Here is a 24,509-nt window from a genome sequence, read left to right as displayed (position 1 = left end):
CTAGATGATCTCCAGAGGTCCCTTCCAAACCTTACCATTCTGTGATTCTGTGATTCCCCAATCTACCTTGATACTTCCATTTCCCTGCCTTTGGTGCTTCCCCTAATCACCCCATAATAAATCTTCCACATTCCCACAGTCCCCTTCAAACATGATATAATAATTTTTACAGAATTGCCAAATGCTCTTCCTCTGCATACTGTTCCCCACTTCCCTGGCAGTGACCCCTCAGCCTGTGAAGTGATGGGGACCCTTTCCCGTTGACACATGGTGATGAGTGTCCCCCAGCCCATGGACTGAGGCTCCCTCAGGACATCTGGAGGAGAGCAGAGGCAGGTCAGGGGTGACTGAGGCTCCCCAACATGCCAGTGCACCCCTCTGTTCCTGTGTTTGGGAAGATGAGCCTTTAATCATCAATAAATATCTTCTGGTAGGGTTCATCGCACCTGAATTTATCTTTCTATAATCAGGCATCTAACATAAACTGCTCACACAGGTTGCCTCTCCAGTGAGTAATGAGAAGGAGCACTTCCACCCCTAGGCACCCACTGCAGGCTGGGAGGGATTGCTTTCTCTAACTCCTCTGTGTCTCCATAATTATGAGAGAGCTTTGATTAGCCTGCTTGCTTAACTTTGAAATACTTAAAACTGGTTGAAAGCAATTCTAGGAACAGAAATGCTCTTCCTTGTGGACTCCTGGCTGATAGGGGACTGTGTAGGGTGATGTAGAGCACAAAGAGTGAAAATAAGATGGTGGCAAAAATAAAACAAGACACAATTCTGTATCAAAAGTAACACCTGCATTGTTCTTTCATAAGGTAGCAATTCTGATGTTAATTACGTACATATATACACATCAGTATGTTAAATACTGTTCTTTTGTTTTCTTACAGAAACACAGATTGTGCAGGGGCTGAGGTTTGATGACTGATGCTGAAGTACCTATACGTTCCATATTTAAAACAAACAAAAGTGTTTCTAGTGCAATAACACTACATTCTTTCCAACACCATTATAGATTTCATCTTTTTAACATGGGAACCAGAAGTTTGTCTTTAGGAGGCGTGTAACTCTCTTCTTATCAGGGTCAAACTCAAATTGCTTTCTTCCACAGAAGAAATAAAAGAAATCTATGGAAAAAACACAGATGAACTATGATATCGCAAGTGTAAAGATTAGCATGCTTTAACAACATCTAGAAAGGGCTCAAAAAAGCTTTGGATACGCTTGCACTGCCAACAGCATGTGCTCCCATGTGTAACCTCTGCAAAATGGTGCACAGTGGCATGGGGACACCATCCATAGTAAAACAGCCATGCACACCCTCTGTAATATACTTAATGAATCCCATGAGGTGACCCTACAAAAAATTTATCCTGTTTGTTTCTGCAGTTTAAAATATTTGCTGTTCTGCAATGGCTGTGTTGAAACCCCCCAGAAGGGTGTATTTCTAGCCACCTGTGGGGAGGTATTGCACAGCCTGGAGTGTGGCACAGAGCACGGCAAGGGTGCAGGTAAAGGAGAGATCCAGCCTGGGGCAGCTGCATCCACACTGCCCTCCAAGAGTGAGGGCTGCAGTTAAGGATGCCCAGCACCACATGTAATACTCATTTTGGAGGAAGCTGATAGATTTGCTGGGAAGCAATTAACATGCATGGGTTTTGATGATCAAGAGATGAGGAGCCAGGATACAATGAGAAAGCTGTGCCATTTGGCAGTGTGGATGTACCCTTGAGTCTGTTCCAGCACCTCCCTGTCTAAGTAACATTCTCCTTCATACAGGAGAAGCTAGTGCCAATTATTATTCTCAAAGCAGTGCCATTTTATGTCAGAGGGCCAGGCTGTGATAGCCTTGCTCACAGTAGGTAGATCTTATGTTTTTGAGATGCCACTATTTTGAGTACTGCTCTTCACGGTATGAGATGCACGGCAACATGAATACAGATTTATCAATCTGTCCCTTAGAGCTGGCCTTTCCAGCTGTGAAGTGATTTTCAGCCTGTCACCAAAGGTATATCCGCACTATTTTTCAAGGGGGTAAAGTGAAGCATGGGAGTGTTACGTGACTATTTGAGGGTCGTCTTGGTCATCCTGAGGGCAATGAGCAGCATTTAGAAATGCCTTTCTTTGTCCAAGCACTCTCAGCCCTACAACCCTGAGCATTTCATGCAGATTTTTTTAAGAACAGTAACTCACTTTCATGTTGAAAAACAGCATCGATCTTTCCGTTAATTCCTGGAAATTCATTGCTTATCAGTATGGGCTTTCTGTCCATAGACTGACTTCTTTTGTCATAACTGAGGAAAATGATAAACAACCTGGTGTCAATGAAAACTGTAAACAACTGATGATTAATTCAGCTCACCTTATTACCTTCTACAGGTAACTAAGTTCATTGAAGACTTTCAGTATCATTTAGGTAGTGTTGAGACCAACATGATGTGCCATAAATAATCATTACTCTGTTAGCTGCACTGGAAGAATTGCTTCTGTTTACATCAGCTCAAGAATGCCTAATATTTGAACCATAATCATAGGTCTGCTAAATATTTTTTCTAAGAGACTGTACCTAAAGGAGAGGTAGATAATCTTATCTCAAACATAAGTTAGATTTGTAAGATTATAAAAAGATTGCTTTCAGGATTCCTCTCTGTAAGAAATGTTTATCAGGAAAAATGAAATGATTTTTTCTTAAGTTGTAAGTAATTTTAAGTAATTTTACTTAAATTACTCGTAGCAGGCTGTTACAATTTTAGTGAAGTGCACTTTATCAGTGCTGGAATAAGAACACTTCTGAAAGCATTTTCCTTCTGATAACTTTGCTCGGTAAGAGATTTAATGATCAGACAAACTGCTCAGCTGTGAGAGTTTGAACTTAGATTTGGAAGTCTGGTCTTCTGCTTAAGCTACAAATATGTGGCTGAATAGTTACTTCAGGATGATCTCTGTATGTTACAATGACTGGGGCATTGTGGTGGCAGGAAAGAGAACTTGTGTCATTCACCTGTAAAAGTTCAGGTTACCTGCTGCTTCTGTTATAGGAGCACCTCCTTTGTTAGAAATATATGTCCTGTAACACAAACCTGAGCAGTAGGGATTGGATTGAAAAGAGGAAATAATAACCACGCACAGCAGATAATTCTGTCAGTAACTGGAAGACTTTTTCTCTCCCCACAGGAAAAGTTTTATATAAATAGCAATGTTCTGACTGATTTCTTGACCTGACTTGTGGAGTTGCAGGATGGCTTCCCCCCCCCCGCAAGGCAGTTAAATTAAAATAAATAAATAACTGAAAGAAAGAACTCTTAAATAATTAAATCAATTAAAAGGAAAGCTAAAAGTACTGCTTCACTTCCCTTTCAAGTTTTTTCCATAGCCAGTTGTGATACTGAAAGAGATTACCCAAAGAGTGTGAATAATACATCCTAACTTATGACAGGATATTGATCATGTGATTATGTTTGCTCTTATTTATGAAAGTAGCACAGGAAATATTACCTCAAAAATTTGTCCGCTATGAAGTAATATGTTTTCCCCTCATTTCCATTATAAAATGCAGCATCAATTTTGGTAATATCCTTTGAAAAGCCCAGGGTGTGGATTTTTTGGGGGTATCCAGGAAGTATGGTATCTCCTCTCACAACCCAGAATTCATTACCTATCAAGACAAGTTGATGAAAATGTGTTATCAGAATCTTCTTCTGGGAATGACACATCTTTTTCATCAAAGCTAATCTTTTAATGGAAAAATGCAGAGAGAAAATAATGATTACTTGAAAACATTCTACATACTAGTTCCAGTTAAAAAAAAAAAAAAAGCAAGAATAGTTCTTCACACCACATTTTATGAAAACTGAAATTTCAGTCTTCTGTCATACTTATGTTAGTTTTCCACAAGCTAGGAAGGAACGAATGTTATAATTTTTAAATTCAATAGATAATTTTCCAGAAAAAAAAGGAAAATAATGACATTTATTTTGGCAGAGGAAATTTTCTATATTGACATTAAAAAATAAGATACATATTCCTTATCTTGGATAATATTTTTGTTATCTCTGTGATCGAAAAACACCAATTTATTGCACTAAATTAAAGCTTGTGGAATCCTACAGAAAGAGCGTAAGTGTTTTTTAGGTCAGACACAAACTCTCAAGGCTACTTGGAAAGACATCACAGGAAAATAAAAAGACAACATTTTACCTTTAAAAATGACAGTTTTGTCTTTTTCAGGAATTTCATATGCAGCATCAACACCAGGTGGCAGCCGTGGCCAGAATGAAGATATTAAATTAAAATCGGCTGTTTGGACTGCAGGATGCTTGCGCCAAAAATGCCTTACGTAAATGTAGAACAGGTTTTAAATAAAATCAGACGTTCACACACATTAATGGATGAAACCACATCATGGCAACCAGGGCAGGATTTATGGGAATAAAGCCAGCCATGTACCCTGAGTTAGTCACCCTAAGCTCCCTGTAATGCCAACCAAAAGAAAGTTATTTCCATGGTGGAATTCCTCTCATCTTGATGCAGACATCTAAAATAGGTCAGATTAACTGTTTTGTCAAAACAGTTATTATTTTCCCTTACGCAGAAAGGGAGCCTAGAGAGACTGGCTCACATGGCTGGTATGGGGTAAGATTTTGGGAATGAAACCCCACCCTGGGATTACCAACACCAGCTTAGAGAAACAGTCGGTGTGGGGATCTTCTGCAAAATATCACTTTACTGGATTTGTGAACTCCAAACTCTGAGGTCAAAACTCGCTTTAATGTTGATTTTGGGAAGAGTCTGAAGCAGGGGAAGCACAGCCCTACCACATGAAAAGAGGGCAGTCAGCTCTTTTACCTCTTCTCAAGTCTTTGGCTGTCTTTATGCCCTGGAGAGGGACAGTTTGTCTGAGTTTAACACTGAATCAATTATCCTTTTATTATTACACTAAATCACCACTGCAGGGACTCTTCAAGTGAGTATTGTGTCAGGACTGGTAATCGCTCAGCTCTCTCAAGGCAAGGACAGCAATGAAGATGCTGAGTGTCCCAGGTCTGGTGGTGCCTTTTTGCCAAAGCTGAACTCTCCCAGATGCCGAACACTTGGGACTTGCTTACAGCCGATGGTTTCAGAGGAGCCATCTCTCTCCATCCTATTCATAGCATGCCCTGTTTCAAAGGTGATCTTCCTCCTTATACATATCTCTGTTTCTCCACCACTCTCTCTCTTTTTACCTCCCACATCTTATCCTGATAGCTTGTCTCACCTTCCTGCCTAGAATAGCTGATATTCTCAGTAAAATTATTTTTCCATGCTGCGGGGCATAATATAAAAATGATACCCAGCTATTTTACTTTCAGAATGCTGGCTTACTTGTCTTTAAAGAACATTATTTCTCCACGGAAAGTGGTAACAGCATCAAAAGTTAAACTGGGGTCACAGGTATTTGGCAACGTAGGTTCTTTAGACTCAGTTGGGTCTTTAATCTCGGTAGATTCGCGTTGGTCATTGTGGGTGTTAGAAGGTCCTAAAAGAAGCAGTTTATGGAATAAATTAAAGTAAGAAATGAACCAGGTATATCCAGTACACAAAAATGTCACTGGAAGGTATTGTAAAGTCTTTGAAATTATAAGCACTAGTTGATTAGTAATTGTGAATTACCGTAGAGGTACTGAATGCCATTAATATCATCCTGATGAAGAGGGAATACTGAAGGGTCAAATTTCCTATAAACTGGGTACATCAGAGCATTGGAGTCTTTGGAATGGAAAAGTCCCAGTGAATGGCCAAACTCATGGGCAGCAACATAAAACAGGTTCGTACCTGAAAACAACAAACAAAGCACGTAATAGGAGAGCTGTGTCTTTTCATTGGTCCTGAAAACATGAAGGACATAAGGTAGGTCAGAATCTTTCAGAACTACTTGCCTAAGCAAGTGAAGCTGTTATGGGAAATTCAATTGGAAATTAAATTCTATAGAGAAAGAAAAATAATGTAATTATTACAGCAGAGTACAAGGAAACAGTCTGTAAATCCTGCAAAAGTCAGTGTGGGAGAAGGACCCTGGATGAGTGCAGGTGAGGTAACTCTGTGGGGACAGACAAATAGGATGAAGGAGTGGGGAGAAGGGGGCTGCCAGGTCCTTCAGCTTTCTCCCAAATAGATCTCCACCCAGTCCATGGCAGAAGTTCAGCTGGGGCCTTAACTTTTTAAACCAGAGGGCTCAGAGGCTTTTTATAACTATGGAAACCAGCTGCCCAATGCTCCTTCAAATCAGTCCCATTTTTAAGCACTTCTTAAGGAAGAGAGGAGAGACACTACACCCTTGATTTCATATACACCCTGCTTCAGGAAGGGCTTGGAGAATTTAGTTACCTACCCTCTGTGCTTTTGGTCCAGGTTTCGTCCTCATCGAAGTGAGCATCTCCACCAAAGTCCTTGCCAGGGGCATAGGCATGAGCAATGGACCCTCCTGGGCCGTCAAAGGGCATGAAGTCATTGTGAGCTGAGGAGCAAGTCCCATACACAGCTGACTGAGGGTTATGGAGGTAACAGATGTCAGCCATGCACAGAGCTCTCTGCTCTGCAGATTTTGTAAACTTTCAAGTTCCCCTTCTACACAGATTTGAAAAAAGCTCTATTTTTCACAGGGAAAACTTAGGAAACTTTTATCTGATGCAGTGGAAGTAAAATCTCGATTTCCTCAAGAAGTGGGTGGACATTTACATACTTCTGCTGCGAGGGAAGAGGAGGATATGGTTTAGGTTGAAATTTATTTCCTTTTTTGCTTATAAGGTAAAATTTTCACAAACTCTGTGTCAGCAGCCTCCAGGTGGTTACCTGAACCTGACTGATAATTTAAGTGTTGATGGCAGAAGTAAGATCCTGGAAAGACTGTAAGCCCTTGAATGTAGTCTCAAGAAAAGGATTTAAGGACATAGAGGTTACGTGCGGCGCCTGCACACTCTGCATAACCCAGATGAGTGGATATGTTTGGGTGGGAACAGAAGAGCCGACTAGAAGAATGCATGCGTGCATGACTGTTAATGAAAGAGGGAAGGCTGCTGGTAAGTCTACCCCTAGGGCAATGCCAAAAATATAAGCCTCGAGTCTGTCTAGAACTTATTTAGCTCACACAAAACATATGACTAATCCCAGGAGTGTAACTAGAGCTACCCACTCCATAATGCTCTGAGCCTGCTTATATCCTACAAGCCATAAAACTCTTGTTGTTTGTGCACACATTGGGCATCATATACCAGGTATAGATCCAGTGAACTACAGGCAGCACGCTTCATTTATTTTCTCCCTCCTTCTCTTCATCTGCCTCTATATCCTCCCCCAAAGTTCTTCAAGAATTATAGCCATAGCACCTTGAGCAGGAACTGTGTTTTTCTGTCTACTTGTTCAACCTGACACTGAACTTTGCACATGCTACCCATGAGAAGAAATCGTTAGCATTTCAGTTCAACTGCTCTATATAGACAGTAACTTGGCAATAACTCATAATGGTTACATAGAGTTTTACCTCTGGCTGCAAAGGAGATCATTATGTCTGCATCACCTCTGTCCTTCTTGATGAATTTCAGTGGTGTCACACTGCTCCAAACACTTAACGCTTTCTTGATTGATGCATTGACATCTACTGGACGTAGGTCTGGTGTGTAGTTTAATATCCTTTCAAATATAAAGTAGAGAAAGAGTGGTGTTCTTACACTGTGTAGCACACTGTCTTTACATTAAGAATTCCACTATAATTACCTGTATGTCAGAACTTGTTTTGCCCATTTTGGCTCTCCTGCAAAGGTGGTGAACCCGGCTACATCAGGGAACCCACAGCGACGTTTCTGTACCAGGTCCAAAGTGCCAGAATCCACTTTCCCCGTCACTTCCAGACCAAAGAACTCCTGCATTTCTTTTATTTTCTTGGTCATTGGACTATTACTTTTCCAAATGAAAGATTCCCCATCTTTCTTAAAGCCATAGTAATTTTCCAGGTACTTCTAATGAAAAAAAAAAAAAAACCAAAAAACCAAAAAAACCCCAACCATTTTAGGACAGTCAATGGTGCTTGCTTTTGAAGCTTGTAAAAAATTATACTAATACCACCTCAGACATGTACCTTTACTACTTTTCTTTCTACTCCTTGGGAACATGGGTAATAGAGTTTGTTAAAGCCTATATGAATATTTTTCTCCTAATGACAATTTTTTGCATTATATTATCACTATAAATGTTTTGCAGTTTACTCAGAATACATTCAGAATTAGCATTTGTCTAATAAATTGATTATTTTCTGGTAATGTACCCTCCACTTACCCTGTGCTCTAGGGTTACCCAGAGTCCTTTAGAGCAGGCAGTGCAGAAAGTGTTTGAAATATATGACTGAATACAAAATTTCAGCAGTAGTATCTCATTTACCTACATTTTTTGAGAGTAATAATTCAGAAAAAATAATATTCTTATTTTATGAAGAGATATGTCTCATAATACCAGAAGTCACATAAATAAACAAATTTCCATCTGACTACAAATCAATGTAGACTGACTTGGGTGTTTAATTATTTGGAGAATCAACACATAAGCGAATGCATAATTAGTTCTAATTGCTCTCTACAAAAACATAAAACATAAAATGAGTCAGGGTTAAAGAAGCCTTTGTCATCATGGTACAGAATGCAACCCCTCTATTTTGAGAAATACTCAGTCATGTTATTCATTCTACTGGAATTTGCAGAACTGTCTCCTCAGCTACTATATACTAGTTCCAGAGACTGCAATGGATGCTCAACAGTTGCTAAAGATCTCCTCCCCAGAGGTCTACTTTCCTTACCTGGGTAAGCTGTATGCCACCTTCTTCCTTCTGCCTTGTGCCTGCAGGTAAAGCACGAGAAAGTGCTGCCCATAACAACAGGAGAAGTGGGAGGTTCTCCATTCTCATTTTCACTTGCCTTTAGAAAAGTCTTCTTTGTAGGCTGCCAGGCACTTGCTTCACCTTTATGTAGTATACGTTTCCTTTATAAAGCTTTCCAACCCCTGACTCACTGATTCTCACAATTTCTAGTTAGCAATGGAACACATGCAAAACAATGGTTTTATCATAAAAAGGATTAGTGCTGTCTTTCATCCGGTTCCACCCTTATGCAGGTTTTGCAACACTGAAATACAATTAATGAGGAGATAATAGACCTGTAGTTCTTTTTAATAAGCTCATTAATCTTTTAGTTATTGCAATGTAGTTTTACTCTCAAAAACCCAAAGCATATCTCTTTAATGTTTTCCATTCAAAGTTCCTATTGATTTCAAATGGGTTGTTGAAGTACCTAAAGGGAAAATCATTCATGGAAGGTTGCAGGACTGTAGACTACAAGTAGAAAAAAAAAAAAAAATCTAGGGTTTTATTTTTGTAGTTGTCTGTACAGGAGCATGTACTTTTGCAGATTATTATAGTGCCATCATCTCTCCCTTTGGTAGAGTCCTTCAAAATTAGAAACTTAACACTGAAACTACCTGCTTGCTGAAGTAGTGCTTTGTTTATGCAGTTTTTCTTTAATACAGTTCTCACCTGGATGAAACGTCCTTTTGTCTGCAGGAAAATGTGGAAGTCCTGCAAGGAAATTAAAACACTTTTCTCAGAATAGCTAAACTCATTAGAAAAACTGAGCCAAGATGTTTGCATGCCACTTTAATTCAGCGGTTTCCACTGTTCTCAGAGAATTGCCCAATTACTTCATATGTCCCAGTCTCCTTCTGTAATTCTTATTTTAAAAAGCACCGAGGTTTTCTGGATCAAACTCTTTGATGGCTTTCCCCTTCAGAGGAGACGGTCCTCTGTTCTCCATGTCTTCCACTGATGGTAAGAACTGCTGAGACTCAACATCATGTCTGTTCTAGCACTGGGTCCACTTTTGCTCCACGTCCCATCACACCATCCATGCACTGCCACAAATGAGGACAAAGCAGAGGTGACAGTGAAAGTCCTGGTAACCATGAAGAGAGGTGTCTACTGCCATCAGAGACAGCCTTCTGTATCTGAGATTTCTGTGTGGGGCTGACACAGGATTTAGGGTACACCTGCAGCCCTGCAGGATAGGTGGGACGTTGCATGTGCAGAGAAATAAGCATCCTTCCACAGAGCTGGCAGGATAATAGAGCTGTGAAAAGAGAGGTTATAAATATATTGTACACTTGACATATTTGCTGAAATTGTTTCCTGCTGAAGAGCGCTGTGTTGGTACCAGAAGGATCCCCAGAGCACAGCATGCCTTTGTGGCCATCCGCAGCGGGAAATGGGGGACTGCTAGGTCTGGGCAGCTGGAATGGGGCCAGATCCTGGCGAGGCTGGTGGGGCTCTGCAGGGGTTGTCTGGTCACTGAGGGCTGAATTCCTGTCCTTGAGAGCAGACAGCTAGCCCAGGCATTCACATTAGGGCAGAGGCCCCCTTCCTGGTCCTGGAAGGAGAAGGACACACTCAAGGAACACCTCAAAAGTGGGGCAGCTGAGCCAAGGGGAAGTGATCCCCTGAGGGAGCTTTTGATAATGACTCCGCTCACATAATTATTTTAGGTGCCTCTAATTGGGTGGATGAGATTAATCTAAAAATTGGGTGCAGATTCCTCCTGTGCAGCTTACACATCCACAATACCTCTCTGCAGAAATAACTTCTGGTATTTAAAACCCCACTATGTGTTTCCAACTTTTTTCCTCTTCCCACAATGTCTCTATGTGTATAGTATCTCTATGATTCTAGAGGAAATAAATAACTTTCCAGCCTGTAGGACTTGATAAATTTTCCCACTCATCCTTCTCTCTAATGAAAGGGCCATTAGTGGCCATCAAAACCATCTAGGAAGGTATTGATGAAATTTATACAGTTTTCCGATTAACAGCCTTCTCAAATACAGCCTCTGTCAATCTCTTTCTCACTTTTCGTGATACTATTCACCACTACCCTCAACATATCAATCACTTCCTCAAGCATTTTTCAATCATTTAGAATATTCTTTGTGCGGAAATTCCCACAACCACTGAGATCTTCTTTGATGTCATCCTTTGAGGTGACTTCATTCAGAAGTAGTACAACATATAATGACAATCTCTTGTTTTGGCTTGAAGAAGTGAGTGTGAAAATTACCATGTTCTCCTTCTTTCAACCTTTAAAAGTGCCTGGATAATCTCTTAAGATTGCCCTTATCTTTTCCTCTTCCCGAGTCAATCTTCTGCCTGTGATGCATTCCCGTAGCCCCAGCCCCTGCTAGCTGTACCAAAGACAGACATGTAACACTGACAAGAAGTGTGAAAATTTGCTCCTTTTTTGGCAAGGTCATTGCTAATGCACAGTCTATATATTTAAAACCTAATGCATAATGTAGTATAGAGAAAAGTGAAAGAACATCTCCTAGAGCCTCAACATGATGTAATTAAGTTCATTTGTTCTGCCAAGGACGAGGGCTTAATTACTGTATTGGGTTTGCATGGCAAGATTTTGGTAGTGGGAGGGCTATGAGGGTGGCTTCTGCAAGAAGCTCCTAGAAGCTTCCCCCATGTCTGACAGAGCCAATGCCAGCCGGCTCCAAGACGGACCCGCCGCTGGCCAAGGCCAAGCCCATCAGTGACGGTGGTAGTGCCTCTGGGGTAACAGAATTAAGGAGGGGGGAAAAAACCACCAAGAGCAATTGCAGCAAGCGAGAGGAGTGAGAAGATGTGAGATGGAACAACTCTGCAGACACCCAGGTCAGTGCGGAAGGAGGAGCAGGAGGTGCTCCAGGTGCCGGAGCAGAGATTCCCCTGCAGCCCGTGGAGAAGACCATGGTGAGGCAGGCTGTCCCCCTGCAGACCATGGAGGTCCATGGAGGAGCAGACATCCACCTGCAGCCCATGGAGGACCCCATGATGGAGCAGGTGGATGCACCCAAAGGAGGCTGTCACCCCATGGGAATCCCACACTGGAGCAGGTTTGCTGGCAGGACCTGTGGCCCCATGGGGAGAGAAGCCCATGCCAGAGCAGGTTTGCTGGAAGGACTTGTGACCCCATGGGGGACCCACACTGGAGAAGTCTGTTCCTGAAGGTCTGCACCCTGTGGGAGAGACACACGCTGGAGCAGTTCGTGAAGAACTGCAGCCCGTGGGAAGGACTCATGTTGGAGAAGTTGGTGGAGGACTGTCTCCCGTGGGAGGGACCCCAGGCTGGAGCAGGGGCAGAGTATGAGGAGTCCTCCCCCTGAGGAGGAAGGACCGGCAGAGACCACGTGTGATGAACTGACCACAACCCCCATTCCCTGTCCCCCTGTGCCGCTGGGGGGAGGAGGGAGAGAAATGAGGAGCGAAGTTGGGCCTGGGAAGAAGGGAGGGGTGGGGGGAGGTGTTTTAAGATTTGGGTTTATTTCTCATTGCTCTACTCTGATTTGATTGGTAATAAATTAAATTAATTTTACCCAAGTTGAGTCTGTTTTGCCCATGACAGTAACAGGTGAGTGATCTCTCCCTGCCCTTATCTCGACCCAGGAGCCTTTTGTTATATTTTCTCTCCCCTGCCCAGCTGAGAAGGGCAGTGACAGAGTGGCTTTGGGGGCACCTGGCCTCCAGCCTGGGTCAACCCACCACAATTACGTGGAGCTTGAAACTGCGCCACTCCACTGCCTTACGCACCCTCAGCGCCCTGGCCAGGCTGGACTCGTAGCAGTGTAGGAGCCCTGGCCAAAATCCGGGAGAGCAGGTCCATGCATGGGAGGCTTCCGAGCAGCAGAACTGCAGCTTCAGCCTGTGCCATGGACGAGCAGTGCCAAACTCAGCGCCTTTGGCATCTCCTTCCTGGCTGTGCTGTAAACCCTCAGACCTGGCTGCACAAACCTAGCCTCAAAAATATCATACTGCTGATGAAGATGAGTGTGTGACCTACTTCTGGCTTTTATATAACAGTCATCCATCTCCAGCACGGTAATGCTGATTCACTGGCAAGGCCCCTCTCGTCCCAGTCAGCTTACACACAGGTCACTCTTTGCTCTCTAGTGCTGAGTATTTAGGGCCTCCTGGAAGCTTAATTCTTCATTTTTTCTTTGCTTGTGGCAGTGCTGTCTGGCCCTGAGTGAAGTCTTGCTTTGTACGCAAAACCTGTCCAAGAAAATCTTAAATCCCAGGCACAGAGAATAGCATTAGACATATGTTTCCAAATTTCCCTCACAACCAGAGCAACTGTCTTGAAAATCAGGCCAGGAAGAGGAAATGCAGTAGATCCTTGTCATATCAACTCCAAAGACTTCTGTGTAACACACTCATTCTCCTTCCCAAAAAACAACATATGACAGCCGCGGCTAGTGGGACTAAACCAGTTTTCCAGCTGAAGAGCAAGTGCTGGTGACTGAACTGTCGGATGTTGAGGTCTGGAGCCCATTGCTTTGCCGTAACATTTAGAAGTGCTTGGTATATGTGGCTGAAGTGCCAGGAGATCAGACACTCCCCAGAATCTTTTTGCTTCTTGTGCTCCTTACATTTTTGTGTTAGTATGTACTGTTACAAGCTCGCACAACTGATACTCTGTAAGGGCCCTATTAAACTGTCAGTGAAGTCATTAAGTGATTTGTGCCTGAGTTTTCATGTGCCAGAGATTGGGCCTGGGACAACAGTTGTGCAGTCAAGAATTTCAGATGTAACTGGGTTTTTTTTGTGTGTCTCTATTTTTGCATACCTGGTCTCAGACTGCAGGGAAAGTTCACATTCATAGAGGATGAGTATTTGAAATTATGTTTATAGACAAATTTCCCCTGTTGGTATCCAAAAGGCGTTTAATTCCAGCAATCATTTATGAGTTATAACAAAATCATGGTTACAAGAAATCTTCTATTGCCCATTAAGCTTAGACAGGCAGCTCCAGCACTCCTGTTTCCAAACCCATCTGAATTACGTGTTATTATACCATTTGCCAGGAATTTCACTGCTTTTCCCAAACCAAAAGTAATGTTCTTTCATTGCTAATGTTTAAGACATTAGCAAAGCAGAAATACAAATGGAAAATCCATGGTTAACACTTCACACCAGTCCACTTGTCCAGGTGAAATCCATGCCATTTTGTCTTTCATTTATGGTCTGGATTAAACCAAAACACAGGATGCTTTCTATATTCTCCTTCACAGCCAAGTGAATATCATTCAACTTTCAGATACTGGTAGTTTAAGTTAATTAATACCTGGAGATGAGGGGAGTATTTTAATTTTGTTGTTTCCTTGAGGTCATCACTAAAAAACAGTACCAGCCTTATGTAAGAGAAATAAGTTAATGTAATGGCCAATGTGAGTCATCATAAACATCATCAATGATCTGCTTCACCATTGCTGAAATATTCTTTTTGGTTCCTCCTTAACCGCTTTCAAGTCTCAGCCAACAACCAGAGCCTAAAGGCCTGATTTCTGAAGGTAGCCTTCACATACAAGAAGGTATCTAGTTAGGATATTGAAGTGTATAGGAACTTTTAAAATCAAAGGGCATTAACTCCATTGTTTATGTACAACCAGTACTCACAAGTGCCCTGCCTAACCCTGGAGGCATCTAAAGTCCTTGGACTGAAGGTTCTTCTGGACAAGCTGTATACACAGCACAAGCTATTGAGAAAGATATTGGGAGATGTTGGGGCAACACCAGTTTTCCTGTGTCTCTGACCTGCCTGGACTGCCGCCAGGTGAGCTCACCCACTTGGCAGTCCATGACTTCACTGTGGTGCGCCACTGCCCTTGTGGCAATGCTGAGCTGTTCAGTCCCTACTTGACTTTTAAGCCCTACTGAGAGTCATAGCTTAATTTCTCACCTAGGCCAGTTTCAGGACTTGCTTTAGCAGTGCTCAGTGTCTATCTAGCATGGCACAGAGCATACATGAGGAGCAGAATATGGCAGAGAAAAGGTTTTTCAAGATCAGACATGGCAGCATCTCGGCTGCCTGTCCCTGGTCTTGTCTGCTAGCACAGTGAGACAGTGGGTCTGTGGGTACACTGGGAGACACATGGCTTCCTCTGGTCCTGATGGATGGTGTGACAGATGTTAGTAGGTATTTGGCCATAAGTCTGAGGGATCTGCCCTGTGCAGAAGATCGGGAGCAAATCTTACCTCTGCCTAATGGGGTTTGAGCTATGGTAACTGGAAGACTGTTCTCATCAGCCATTCTCATACCCTCTTGCTGCCTCTGCCAATTCTGCTAGAGAAAGAGGAATAGCGAGGAGGAGTCGACTTCCTTGTACAATCCCATCATCAGAGCAGCGTTGTGAGAGATGGGATCAAGTCCTTTCAAGGAGAGGATGGACTTCAGCCAAGCTTTCTTACAGCCCAAGGGGTGTTTTAGTCATTGAGCTATTTCCTTGTGAGGGGGACCCACACAAGGTAGATGAAGGAAACACATGTGCTTTTGTCGGTGCCTCACTACTCTTCCTCTGGAGGCTTCGTCTCTAGTAGTTACATGAAAATCCTGGGGGGTTTTCTTATAATTTTGGCTTGTTTGCTCTGGAAAGTGGGTCTTGTGAGTAGTTTCTTGTCCAGCATTGTGAGCTGGACCATCAGCTCTGACTCCATTACCATGGCACATGGTCACAGCTCAGCAGGGGTAATTCCCTGACTCCCTGGGATGCCATGATGATATCTCCATCACTTCCCACCCTGCCTGCGTGCTGCCTCCATCCCCAAACCAGACACTTACCCTTCTTTCCGGTGGCTCATGTCCTGCTGTACCGACCCTGCCCAGCAAAACCACCCACAGCAGCACTGGAGCACGGGTTCTGTCAGCCCATTGCCATGTCCCCCATCTACCATCAGGCACCCATCCCCATCCCTGCCCTGACCGCTCTGTCCCCATGCTGTGGGGTCATGGCAGATGAGGCCACAGCCACCAGCCTCTCCACAGCCCTTCCCATACCATCACATAGGATCTCCTCCTACTTCTTCTGCCTCCCCTGCGTTGTTCCTGAGTGTCTTCATTTCCCTCCTGTGTCCCCCAGGTCATTTCTTATTGCTTGTAGAAACTGCCCATCTACTTCTGCTTCTCTTTAACTTCCACCCCTATGGACAATGAGCTCTGCTAAAAATGCTGGTGGGGTCCTGGAGCCATCCAGGCTTGTGTGTGGTTATATCAGATGCCTTGTGTCCAGTGGACTGAACCAAAACACATGAATGCTGCTATACTCAAACAAAATATTTTATTACTCAAAAACAACCTGATTAATAAATAGTTGGAAAACAAAATAAATTAAACCTGTACATTGTTTTATATTTTTAAGATTTTAAATTAGAATTATCAAAGGCCATCATTTCAGACTCAGATGCACAGTAACAGCTGAATGATATTGTTTATAATCAAAGAACATGAAAAAACATTTCTGGTACAAATACAGCCCTGCACCATCACTTAATATTTCTGGCAATTAAACCAGCTGTTGCTCTTCATTATACGGATGAGTTTCTTGCTCTTGATGTCAACCTCATACTGGTTTGCTCCATGGAAAAAGTAGAAAAGTCCTAGAATTGGAAGGACAAAATATTGGCAAATGAATATTTCCTTTTTGTATACATATTGATATACACTTGCTATTTTCTTGGGTGATTTAAAGAAAATATCAGAACAAACATTTCATAGATATATGTATTTGAAACATAAATTTTGGCTTTGGTTGGTGATCTTTTATTTTGATTTTAATTATATTTTAATTTTTTTACCATTTTTCTGAAGGGCAGCATCAACTATGTGGCCAATTCCTTGGAAGTCAGCTGCTATCTTTCGTGGATATCCCCTTTCCAATGATTGGGTATTTTCATTGAAACTAAATAAAGAAATTGCATGAAAACAAGAAACAAACATGTGATATTCAATGTTGAAACCAGGTGGAATTTTTACTAAATAAGCCTACTCTCAGCTGAAAATCCAGTAACTTTGAGCATCTGTGATCTCATAGAACTGTATAAATCCTGCCTGTGTGAGCATTCACATCTTCAGTGGCCTATGCAAGGCTGTTTTCAGAACATCAGACTAAATAGTTCACTTCCATTCCCTGTGACTGATAACAAAGCTGGATAGGGCTTGTACAGAGGAATTAAATTAAATAGTTATTCAAACCAAACATTTTAATTTTACATCATCCAATCTATGAAGTGACCCCATGAGTGAAAACTTCTGGTGTAATAATATTCTTTCAACATAATATTACAGATTAATTATTAGGGTTAGCATTATTGCTTAGCTGAACTGGTTCTTAAAAAGTAAATATTTTAACCTCTTTTCATAGCTTTCTTGATAGATTTGTCATTTATAAATTTCAGAGAGCACTTCTGTCCCTTAATTGCTACTGAATGAACACATGACATGATGACAAAGTCTACTCACATTATCTTTTTATACTAATTTCATGTAATATTGCTTCCTAACAGGTAAACAAAGCTCATTTGCTTGTATCTTTTAATCACAGACTGGTAATAGTAAATGGATGTTGTCTTTATCTCAGGTGTTACAGACTTTGTTCTACGAGGAGATACGAGTAATTGCCTCTGTGTTTCAGCTTTATACTAGCCGAGAAGGCTGAAAATAAGAGGCCACAAACTTACTGTACAAATTCTAACGTAACTTAACATTTTAAAAGCTATTTTGAGTATCTTCTGTGTAAAAGAGGAATAAGCCTTACCTCCAGTACTTGTTGCCTACAAAGAAATAGGTTTTCTTGGCATTTTGATCATGAACAGCTGCATCAATTTTCCTGACACTTGTGGGGAAGCCCAGGTTCTGAATGGGCTTGGGGAAGCCCGGCTCTATATTGTAGCCACTGACAGCCCAGTACTGGTCATCTGCAGGAAAACCAGAAAAAGTTAGTAGGGATTCCTGAGGAGGCTGAGCACCTTTTCACCAAAGCCCCGGAGGTTTCTTTATAGGAAATGCACAGTAAATAGCACAGAAGTCCAGCTGAGAACATGATCCTCTAGGGCACACACAAGTTTGAGTATTTCAGAGCTGTAGGATTTTCCACTTTTTATAGTCATTAGAGTGTTATATACTCAATAGCTAAAACTCAACGTATTTTCTAGGTGTGTTTGGCACCTTTAAAAATGTATTTAAGTAACAATGTAGGCAATCAATTTTGTTCTCAGCTATGATCTCACTGACAAAAGAAGTGTAATATCATATTATACAGGACTGTCGTGAAGCAGTGTTAGTTAATGACAGTAACAGCATTTTGAAAATGAAAATTATATTAAATATTAAGAATATATTATTATTATTTTATTACATAACATACAGAAAGTATTTTCAAGGTAACTGTACTATAACTTTATTAATTTATAAAAAGGACTAATGGAAATATAAGAGAAATACCTTTAAAAAATATTACTCGATCCTTCTTGTCAACCTCATAAGCAGCATCAAAGCCACCTGCCAGTGATGGCCAGAAGGAGGAGATGGTGTCGTGCTCAATCTCTGAGAAATATGGACTTTTGCGCCAGACATAGCTGATAGAAATGAAAACAGCAGTGTTTCATTGTTCATGTTTCACTAAGAGATCAGTAGCACAGAAAAGTACTTTAAATCCTACTGTCTGGGTGCTGGAGCCAGTCCTCCCTGTGAGGCAGAGGTATCACCCCTGTTGGGATGCAGTGCTTCACTTTGCCCTGTTCTGTCATAGACATTTGCCCTTTATTACTGATTGTTCTGAGGTCCCAGAACAGTGGAGGCTGGAAGGGACCTCTGGACATTTTGTCCAACCCCTCAGCTCAGGCAGGTGCACCTAGAGCTGGTGGCCTTGTAGACCTCTCCACTGACACCCTGATGGCTAGCCCAAGACAACAAGTGATGTCTGTGTAGTGCTGACAATTGAAGCTTTGTCTTCACTATGTCTTATGCAGGTAGGCACAGTTGTGTTCTTAATTTCAACTTGGTTGCAAATGTTCATTAAATGTTCTTAGGAAACATGTTTAAACCCAATTTAAGGAGGAACTGCTCCTTCCTCCCCTTCCCTGAAAACTATTAGTTTTTTCATCATGTGTTCTAGAAGGGAAATCAGACCCACATCATCAAAGGAAGCTTGTTCAATTGAAATGCAATTACGAACCCAAGAAGTGGGTGACACCCTGGGCCTCTTCTCCCTCTCCAGGGTGGATGTGCCCAGCCAACAAACCACTACAGTACCTAGTGTCAGAGCGTGCTCAAAAAGTGGACACCTATAACAGCAGGGGCTTCCTACAGGCAGTACTGGGCAGTGGTCCAGTACGGAGTCCTAGGTCAGAGTGCCATCAAAAGACATTTTCCTCAGGTCCCTAACCCACATGCATGATGGTGTGACAAGCATGGTGCTGCATGTGAAGCAGCTGCAGGCTTAGGAATGACACTGGGATTATTCAGCCTTGCACAATTTTACCAGACGTGGGTGATGATGGATGATGGCTTAAAACATTTTACTCACCTGTCAATAAACCATGTTACTCACCCAGCCCTGCTGGGCTAGTAAAACTTTGCAAACTTGCCTTAATACTTTCAGAAAGAAATATCTTCCTTTGTAACCAAGGGAAGATAAATTCCTTGAACTGAGCTGTATCTTTTGCCTTTGTAAGCTTCTCAGAAGGGTGTTGCTGGAAATGAAAGCGCTTACCTGCCTTTGAAGAACAGTATTTCCCCACGGAGAGTGGTGATAGCATCAAAAGTCAAATGAGGGTCACAGTCCTCTGGTCTTGCGGGTGCTTTGGAGGGTGTCGTTTCTGTTGGTTCTTCCCGGGGAGACATTTCAGTTGGTGCTTCTGCAGGTGTCATTTCAGTTGGTTCTTGTGGGGGAAAAGCTGTTGTTGGAAGCGCAGGAGATTCCCTGGGGGGTCCTTTGGGAAATAGATAAGTGTGGAATTGGAAGGTGAATTAGAGTGTTTCATGTTGCAGAGCGTCAGGATGTACCACATGGAGCCAAATGCATAGGTTTCTTAAGGTTAAAACTCAGATAGTAAATTAATACCAGGGAAAGTTCCTGGGCAATTTAACTTGGCTGTCTGTGTTGCTGACTTAAAATGGTCTCTGGCATTGTTTTGCCTTGACAAGCTGTTGGCCTCTCAAACTGTGTGTGCTCAGGATTTGATGTAGAGCAAACGCCATTTCCAAAGGGCAGTTGTACATGCGATCACCCTTTTGTGGAAAGTAAGAGAGTTTAATACTACAGACACAGGCTGTTTCTGCCTGTTCTTTGGAGAAAGGGTCTTGGACTTTTTGACTTACTGGCATAGACACAGCCCACAAATTCCATTTTGCAGATGTAGACTCTTAGCCACAAAGAAACCAAGAGATTTGCCCAAAATAATATCAGGAAATTAAACCTCAGTATCCTTCCTGCAATAGAAAGTTTAGTACTTTTTAGCTGTTGGGTAACCAAAAAATGATGCTTTTTGCTTACCATAAAGGGCCTGAATGCCATCAATATCATCCTGAGGAAGCCTGTAGTCCCTTGTATCCTTGGCCATATATATAGGATACATCAAAGCACCGAAGACATTTGAATGACCAAGACCTAGTGAGTGGCCCAACTCATGAGCAGCAACAAGAAATAAATTGTATCCTAAAGAAAAAATAACAGCACAAAGAACAAACACTCAATACATTTTCTTGCATGCGAGTGGGATACAGATGCCATCCTCTCAAACATGATGTATCATTCACAGTGTTAATAAAACAGCAAAATCTAACTGTGTCCCAAGCAAGAGGTTCTCTGGCATCCTAGAGAAGAAATGAGTTTCCAATCATAAAAATCTATTTTTCACAGGGAAACCAATCTGGGGACATTTTTTCCTCATGTTGCAGAATTTTTCCTGCTAACAAACAATCAAAGTTTCTTTAAAATTAATAATGACTGAAAACTGGGTGAGAACAGTTTAGTCATCTGGTCAGCTTTTGGAAATCATAAATGACATTGAATTCACCTGGTAACGACTTCACAAAGAGCAGTAACATGTGGGCTGTTATCCCTGAACGTTGCTGGAAATCAGAACACTTCACTATTATATTTACCAACAAACTAAGGATTTCTTTTTCCTTTGCAAAAGTTAAAGATTTCCATCACTTTAAATCATAAAGAAAATTTTAAAAGTGAGAGCTCAATATTACAACTTTTAAGGTTATTAACTGAGGGTCAGAATTCCCTGCCTTACAATGTCATGATGACCCAATATTGCTGTTTAATGCTAATCTGATTTCCTTCACTGGATCTGCAATTGCAGTCCAGGCATTAACTTCAGGGGACTGTCATGACTACAGCCCAGGTCAAAATACGCAGAATCATTTTACTGAATTACACTGAAATTTTACATCTTAGTGAATACTGGAACTACTGCCATGGAATCTGTGACTTTACACTGCTTTCAAGACAACAGTGTCTAATAAAAAACAGGCAATGTAATATTTAAGGTTACCTACCATCATAGGTAGTAAATTTGGTCCAGTTTTCATCTTCGTCAAAGTGAGCATCTCCTCCTATGCCACTGCTGGGAGGGTAGGCATGAGCCAGAGTTCCTCCTGGACCATCAAAGGAATAGAAGTCACCATGAACTAAAAAAAAGTAAAAAAAAAAAAAAAAAAAAAAAAAAAAGTGATGCTTTCATCATCTCGGTAAGAAAAAGTGACAAACACTTATCATTCCCTAACAAGAGTGCCCCCTTACATCCAGCTGCGAAGGAGATCATTATATCTGCTTGACCACTGTGAAGCCTGGTGAATCTCAAAGGGGTGACGCTGCTCCAGAGCTGGAAGGCTTTTGCAATTGCTTCTTCTACATCAGCTTGCAGCATGTCTGGGGTGTAGTTCAAAATCCTGTAAAATAAGGAGAAAGGAATTAAAAGCAATGAGATCACATGTGGCTGGGGCGTATAGTATCAAGGTCGAATATTTTAATTGGTGGTTATTATTATTTGTCTCGAGTTGTTTATTTTCAAATTATTTGCTTATGTAATAGAGGAGGTTTTCACAGTTTTCTTTCATGTCTTTCAGAAATCCTAACATATATACTCTCAGTTGTATCCCTTCTATCCACCCAGTATATTATTTAGTAGGCTGTTAACTAACTAACGTAAACCTCCTATTTTGGTAATTTCATCACTGTTTGGAAGCCTAAAGCAAAGGATATGAATAGTCCCCACATTCATGGCTCTTTCATCCTGAATGGGGCTTTTATATGGAGAAATACAAGAATAAATAGTAAAGAACCTGTTGGTATTCTGGCTAGCATTCACAAAGCTTCCCAGTGGTTTAGAGAAACATGCTTTAATATATATTACCGATATGTCACATCTTCTTTCTTCCACTTAGGGCTCATTGGGAAGGTGCTGTATGAACGGATGTCTGGTATTCCACATCTAGGCTGCTTCATCATGTCCAGCGTCTTATGATTCAGCTCCCCAGTCACCTCTAGCCCAAAGAATGACTGCATTTCTCGGATTTTGTCAGCCATGTGATTGAGGTTCTTTGATTTAAATAGAGAATCTTTCTCTTCTTTAAAATCATAAAAATTTTCCAGATATTTCTGATGGGGAAGAAAAAGCAACAGTTTAGAACATAAACATTTCTTTTCAAATGCAGATAGTTGTTAATAAAGTATTCTACATCACTAATACATCACTATGTTCATTTTCTCAATAAATTATTTAAGTTCTGTCTGTAGTCCTTACCTTAGCAAATTGCATATCTTCTTCCTTTTCTGGAACCACTGGGAAAGCATAAGAACATACAACATACAGTAACCCAAGGAAAGGAAGGATCTTTGTCTTCATCTTTGCCTCCCTGTCCTATCAGCCCTTGCTAGAAGACCTCTCAATCTCTTCTTCTGTGCAAGGCTCACCAGTGTTTCTCTATTTATATCAGTTGTGTGCTTGCTAAAGTCAATAACTGCATGACTCAGTTTATAACATCCTCTCTGATCTTCCACATAAAAATAGAAAACAAATTTGGTTTTAGAAGCAAGCTAACACATGACAATTTACCTTGCCCGAAAACCCCTGATTTCGCAATCATATTATTGGACAGTATTTTTTTTCCTGCATTCCTAAACTGGACCAGTATTTTAAACTTGGAAGTATCTAAATCTATAATCAGTCACCTGGATAAAAATCACCTCATTTTTCAGAAGTGCTAAAGGGACCTGGGTCTTTGTGAGGGACAACAACCTGTAATTCCTTGTAGCACACAATGAGAGACCTCCTAAAACTGTCCCTCAGTTTTCTCAGTGTGGCAGCCATGGAGGACCTCAGCATGTCAGGAATGAACCCCTTCCTTTAGCCCACCTTGTCCTGATAATTTTTGTGATGTAACTGATTATACAAATGACTCATTTATCTCTTCTCTTGAACCTGATATCCCAGCATGGTTACAGAACCATCACCTGTTCTGCTACCTGGCCTGTGTAATGACAGATTTATGGCTGTATCCCCTTGTTCTCCCGTACTTGCCCCAGGAAACCTCCACACCACAATGTAAAAGTCTCAGCAGAGGACTCCAGATCATATATCCTGGTCTGCATAGCCTGTCAGCCAAGGGCATTTTCACAACTAAAGATGAAATGCCAGAAATTGCCCTAGAGAACACCTTGGGAGTTCAGGGGTCTTCAGAGGAACATTTTAATACATGTGCCCCAAGTCAGATGGAAGACAATGAGGATTTGAGCTGTAGATTCCAAGTTCCCCAGTTTGCCAGAAGTCTTACTTTCGCTTCCTATGTCCTTTTCTGAACGTGGTGCATTGCACTTTCTGCAGGGGTTTGCAGAACCACTGTCACTCAGTTCCCTCTTTCTTGCCTGTCATTTCTGAGACATCCATCTTTTGAAGCAGAAGTCTCCTGTGTTGACTTAATGTCCAAATGCAAGTTCAAAAGGAGAAAAATGAGCTAAAAATAATATTTCTTTTTGAACATGAGAAAAAGAAGGAAAAGAAACCACTTTTCCAGTGAGAGCAAACATTGGAAACTTCAAAAACACAACCCCAGCACCACAGCAGCTGAGCTCTGCAGTCTGTGAGGTGGCCTGGGGAAAAGGCATGGCCTCCCTCCAAAGGAAACTGGAGTTGAACTGGCCGGCTGGAGTAGGGTCACACTGCATGCATGACCCAGGTCAGAGCCCAGGTCCCTGAACCGCTGAGTTAAGTGGCACAGATGTTTATGTCTAAGGCTGCAGTGGGATGAGGGCAGCTTTGCCAATAGCTCACTGGTGCTGTAAAGGGATGCTCCTGCTCCTCCCAGCCTGGCCAGCACTCTTGCTGTTTCCCTGTGCCCTTCTGATATCAAGTGTGCCCTCATTGAACTGGTTCAGAGGGCTGAAGCTAGAGGAAAGCAGCCCAGAAAAATAACCCCAACCCCACCAATGATAGTTTTCTGCTCAGGTTAGTAACTGCACGGCTCCCTAAGGCTTAGAAGAGCACCCAAGCCAGCACAAAGGAGGGGTGGGATGGCACAGATGGGAACAGGGATGCAGGGAGGCAGCCAGGCATGAGGCTGGGATGCTTGGGCCTCTCCTTTTGGCAGCAGTAAGGTACAAGATTGTCTCAGT

General features: G+C 41.9%; 2 protein-coding genes across 2 annotated transcripts; both read right to left on the bottom strand.

Moving 5' to 3' along the window:
- Positions 1-1,029: 1,029 nt before the first annotated feature.
- LOC129208356 (stromelysin-1-like) lies at positions 1,030-8,932 on the bottom strand. The gene is made up of 10 exons (XM_054830937.1): positions 8,825-8,932; positions 7,753-7,994; positions 7,520-7,668; positions 6,371-6,496; positions 5,653-5,814; positions 5,365-5,518; positions 4,201-4,334; positions 3,499-3,658; positions 2,197-2,297; positions 1,030-1,130 (listed from the first exon to the last, which is right to left on the bottom strand). Exons 1-10 carry the CDS (start codon positions 8,930-8,932, stop codon positions 1,030-1,032), a joined length of 1,437 nt encoding a protein of 478 aa, XP_054686912.1.
- A 7,216-nt stretch (positions 8,933-16,148) lies between these two features.
- Positions 16,149-22,800, bottom strand: LOC129208350 (stromelysin-1-like). The gene is made up of 10 exons (XM_054830927.1): positions 22,642-22,800; positions 22,252-22,496; positions 21,639-21,787; positions 21,395-21,526; positions 20,379-20,540; positions 19,596-19,815; positions 18,326-18,459; positions 17,640-17,799; positions 16,681-16,784; positions 16,149-16,482 (listed from the first exon to the last, which is right to left on the bottom strand). Exons 1-10 carry the CDS (start codon positions 22,741-22,743, stop codon positions 16,373-16,375), a joined length of 1,518 nt encoding a protein of 505 aa, XP_054686902.1. The 5' UTR covers positions 22,744-22,800; the 3' UTR covers positions 16,149-16,372.
- Positions 22,801-24,509: the final 1,709 nt, after the last annotated feature.

This window comes from Grus americana, chromosome 1 (genome assembly GCF_028858705.1).
Source record: "Grus americana isolate bGruAme1 chromosome 1, bGruAme1.mat, whole genome shotgun sequence".
Taxonomy (NCBI): domain Eukaryota; kingdom Metazoa; phylum Chordata; class Aves; order Gruiformes; family Gruidae; genus Grus; species Grus americana.
Note: the sequence above shows the minus strand (reverse complement) of the source record. Positions and strands in the feature narration are given on the sequence as shown.

What these genes read in the sequence shown, in the direction of transcription:
- LOC129208356 (XM_054830937.1), bottom strand. Translation starts at nt 8,932, where the DNA reads ATGAGAATGGAGAACCTCCCACTTCTCCTGTTGTTATGGGCAGCACTT. An exon ending in GTGGCATACAGCTTACCCAG is followed by an intron (nt 7,995 to 8,824) that starts GTAAGGAAAGTA and finishes TTTTTTCATTAG; the next exon opens with AAGTACCTGGAAAATTACTA. An exon ending in ATAGCGGACAAATTTTTGAG is followed by an intron (nt 2,298 to 3,498) that starts GTAATATTTCCT and finishes CATTTTCCTCAG; the next exon opens with TTATGACAAAAGAAGTCAGT.
- LOC129208350 (XM_054830927.1), bottom strand. Translation starts at nt 22,743, where the DNA reads ATGAAGACAAAGATCCTTCCTTTCCTTGGGTTACTGTATGTTGTATGT. An exon ending in AAGATATGCAATTTGCTAAG is followed by an intron (nt 22,497 to 22,641) that starts GTAAGGACTACA and finishes CTTCCCCATCAG; the next exon opens with AAATATCTGGAAAATTTTTA. An exon ending in ATACTGTTCTTCAAAGGCAG is followed by an intron (nt 18,460 to 19,595) that starts GTAAGCGCTTTC and finishes CATTTCTATCAG; the next exon opens with CTATGTCTGGCGCAAAAGTC.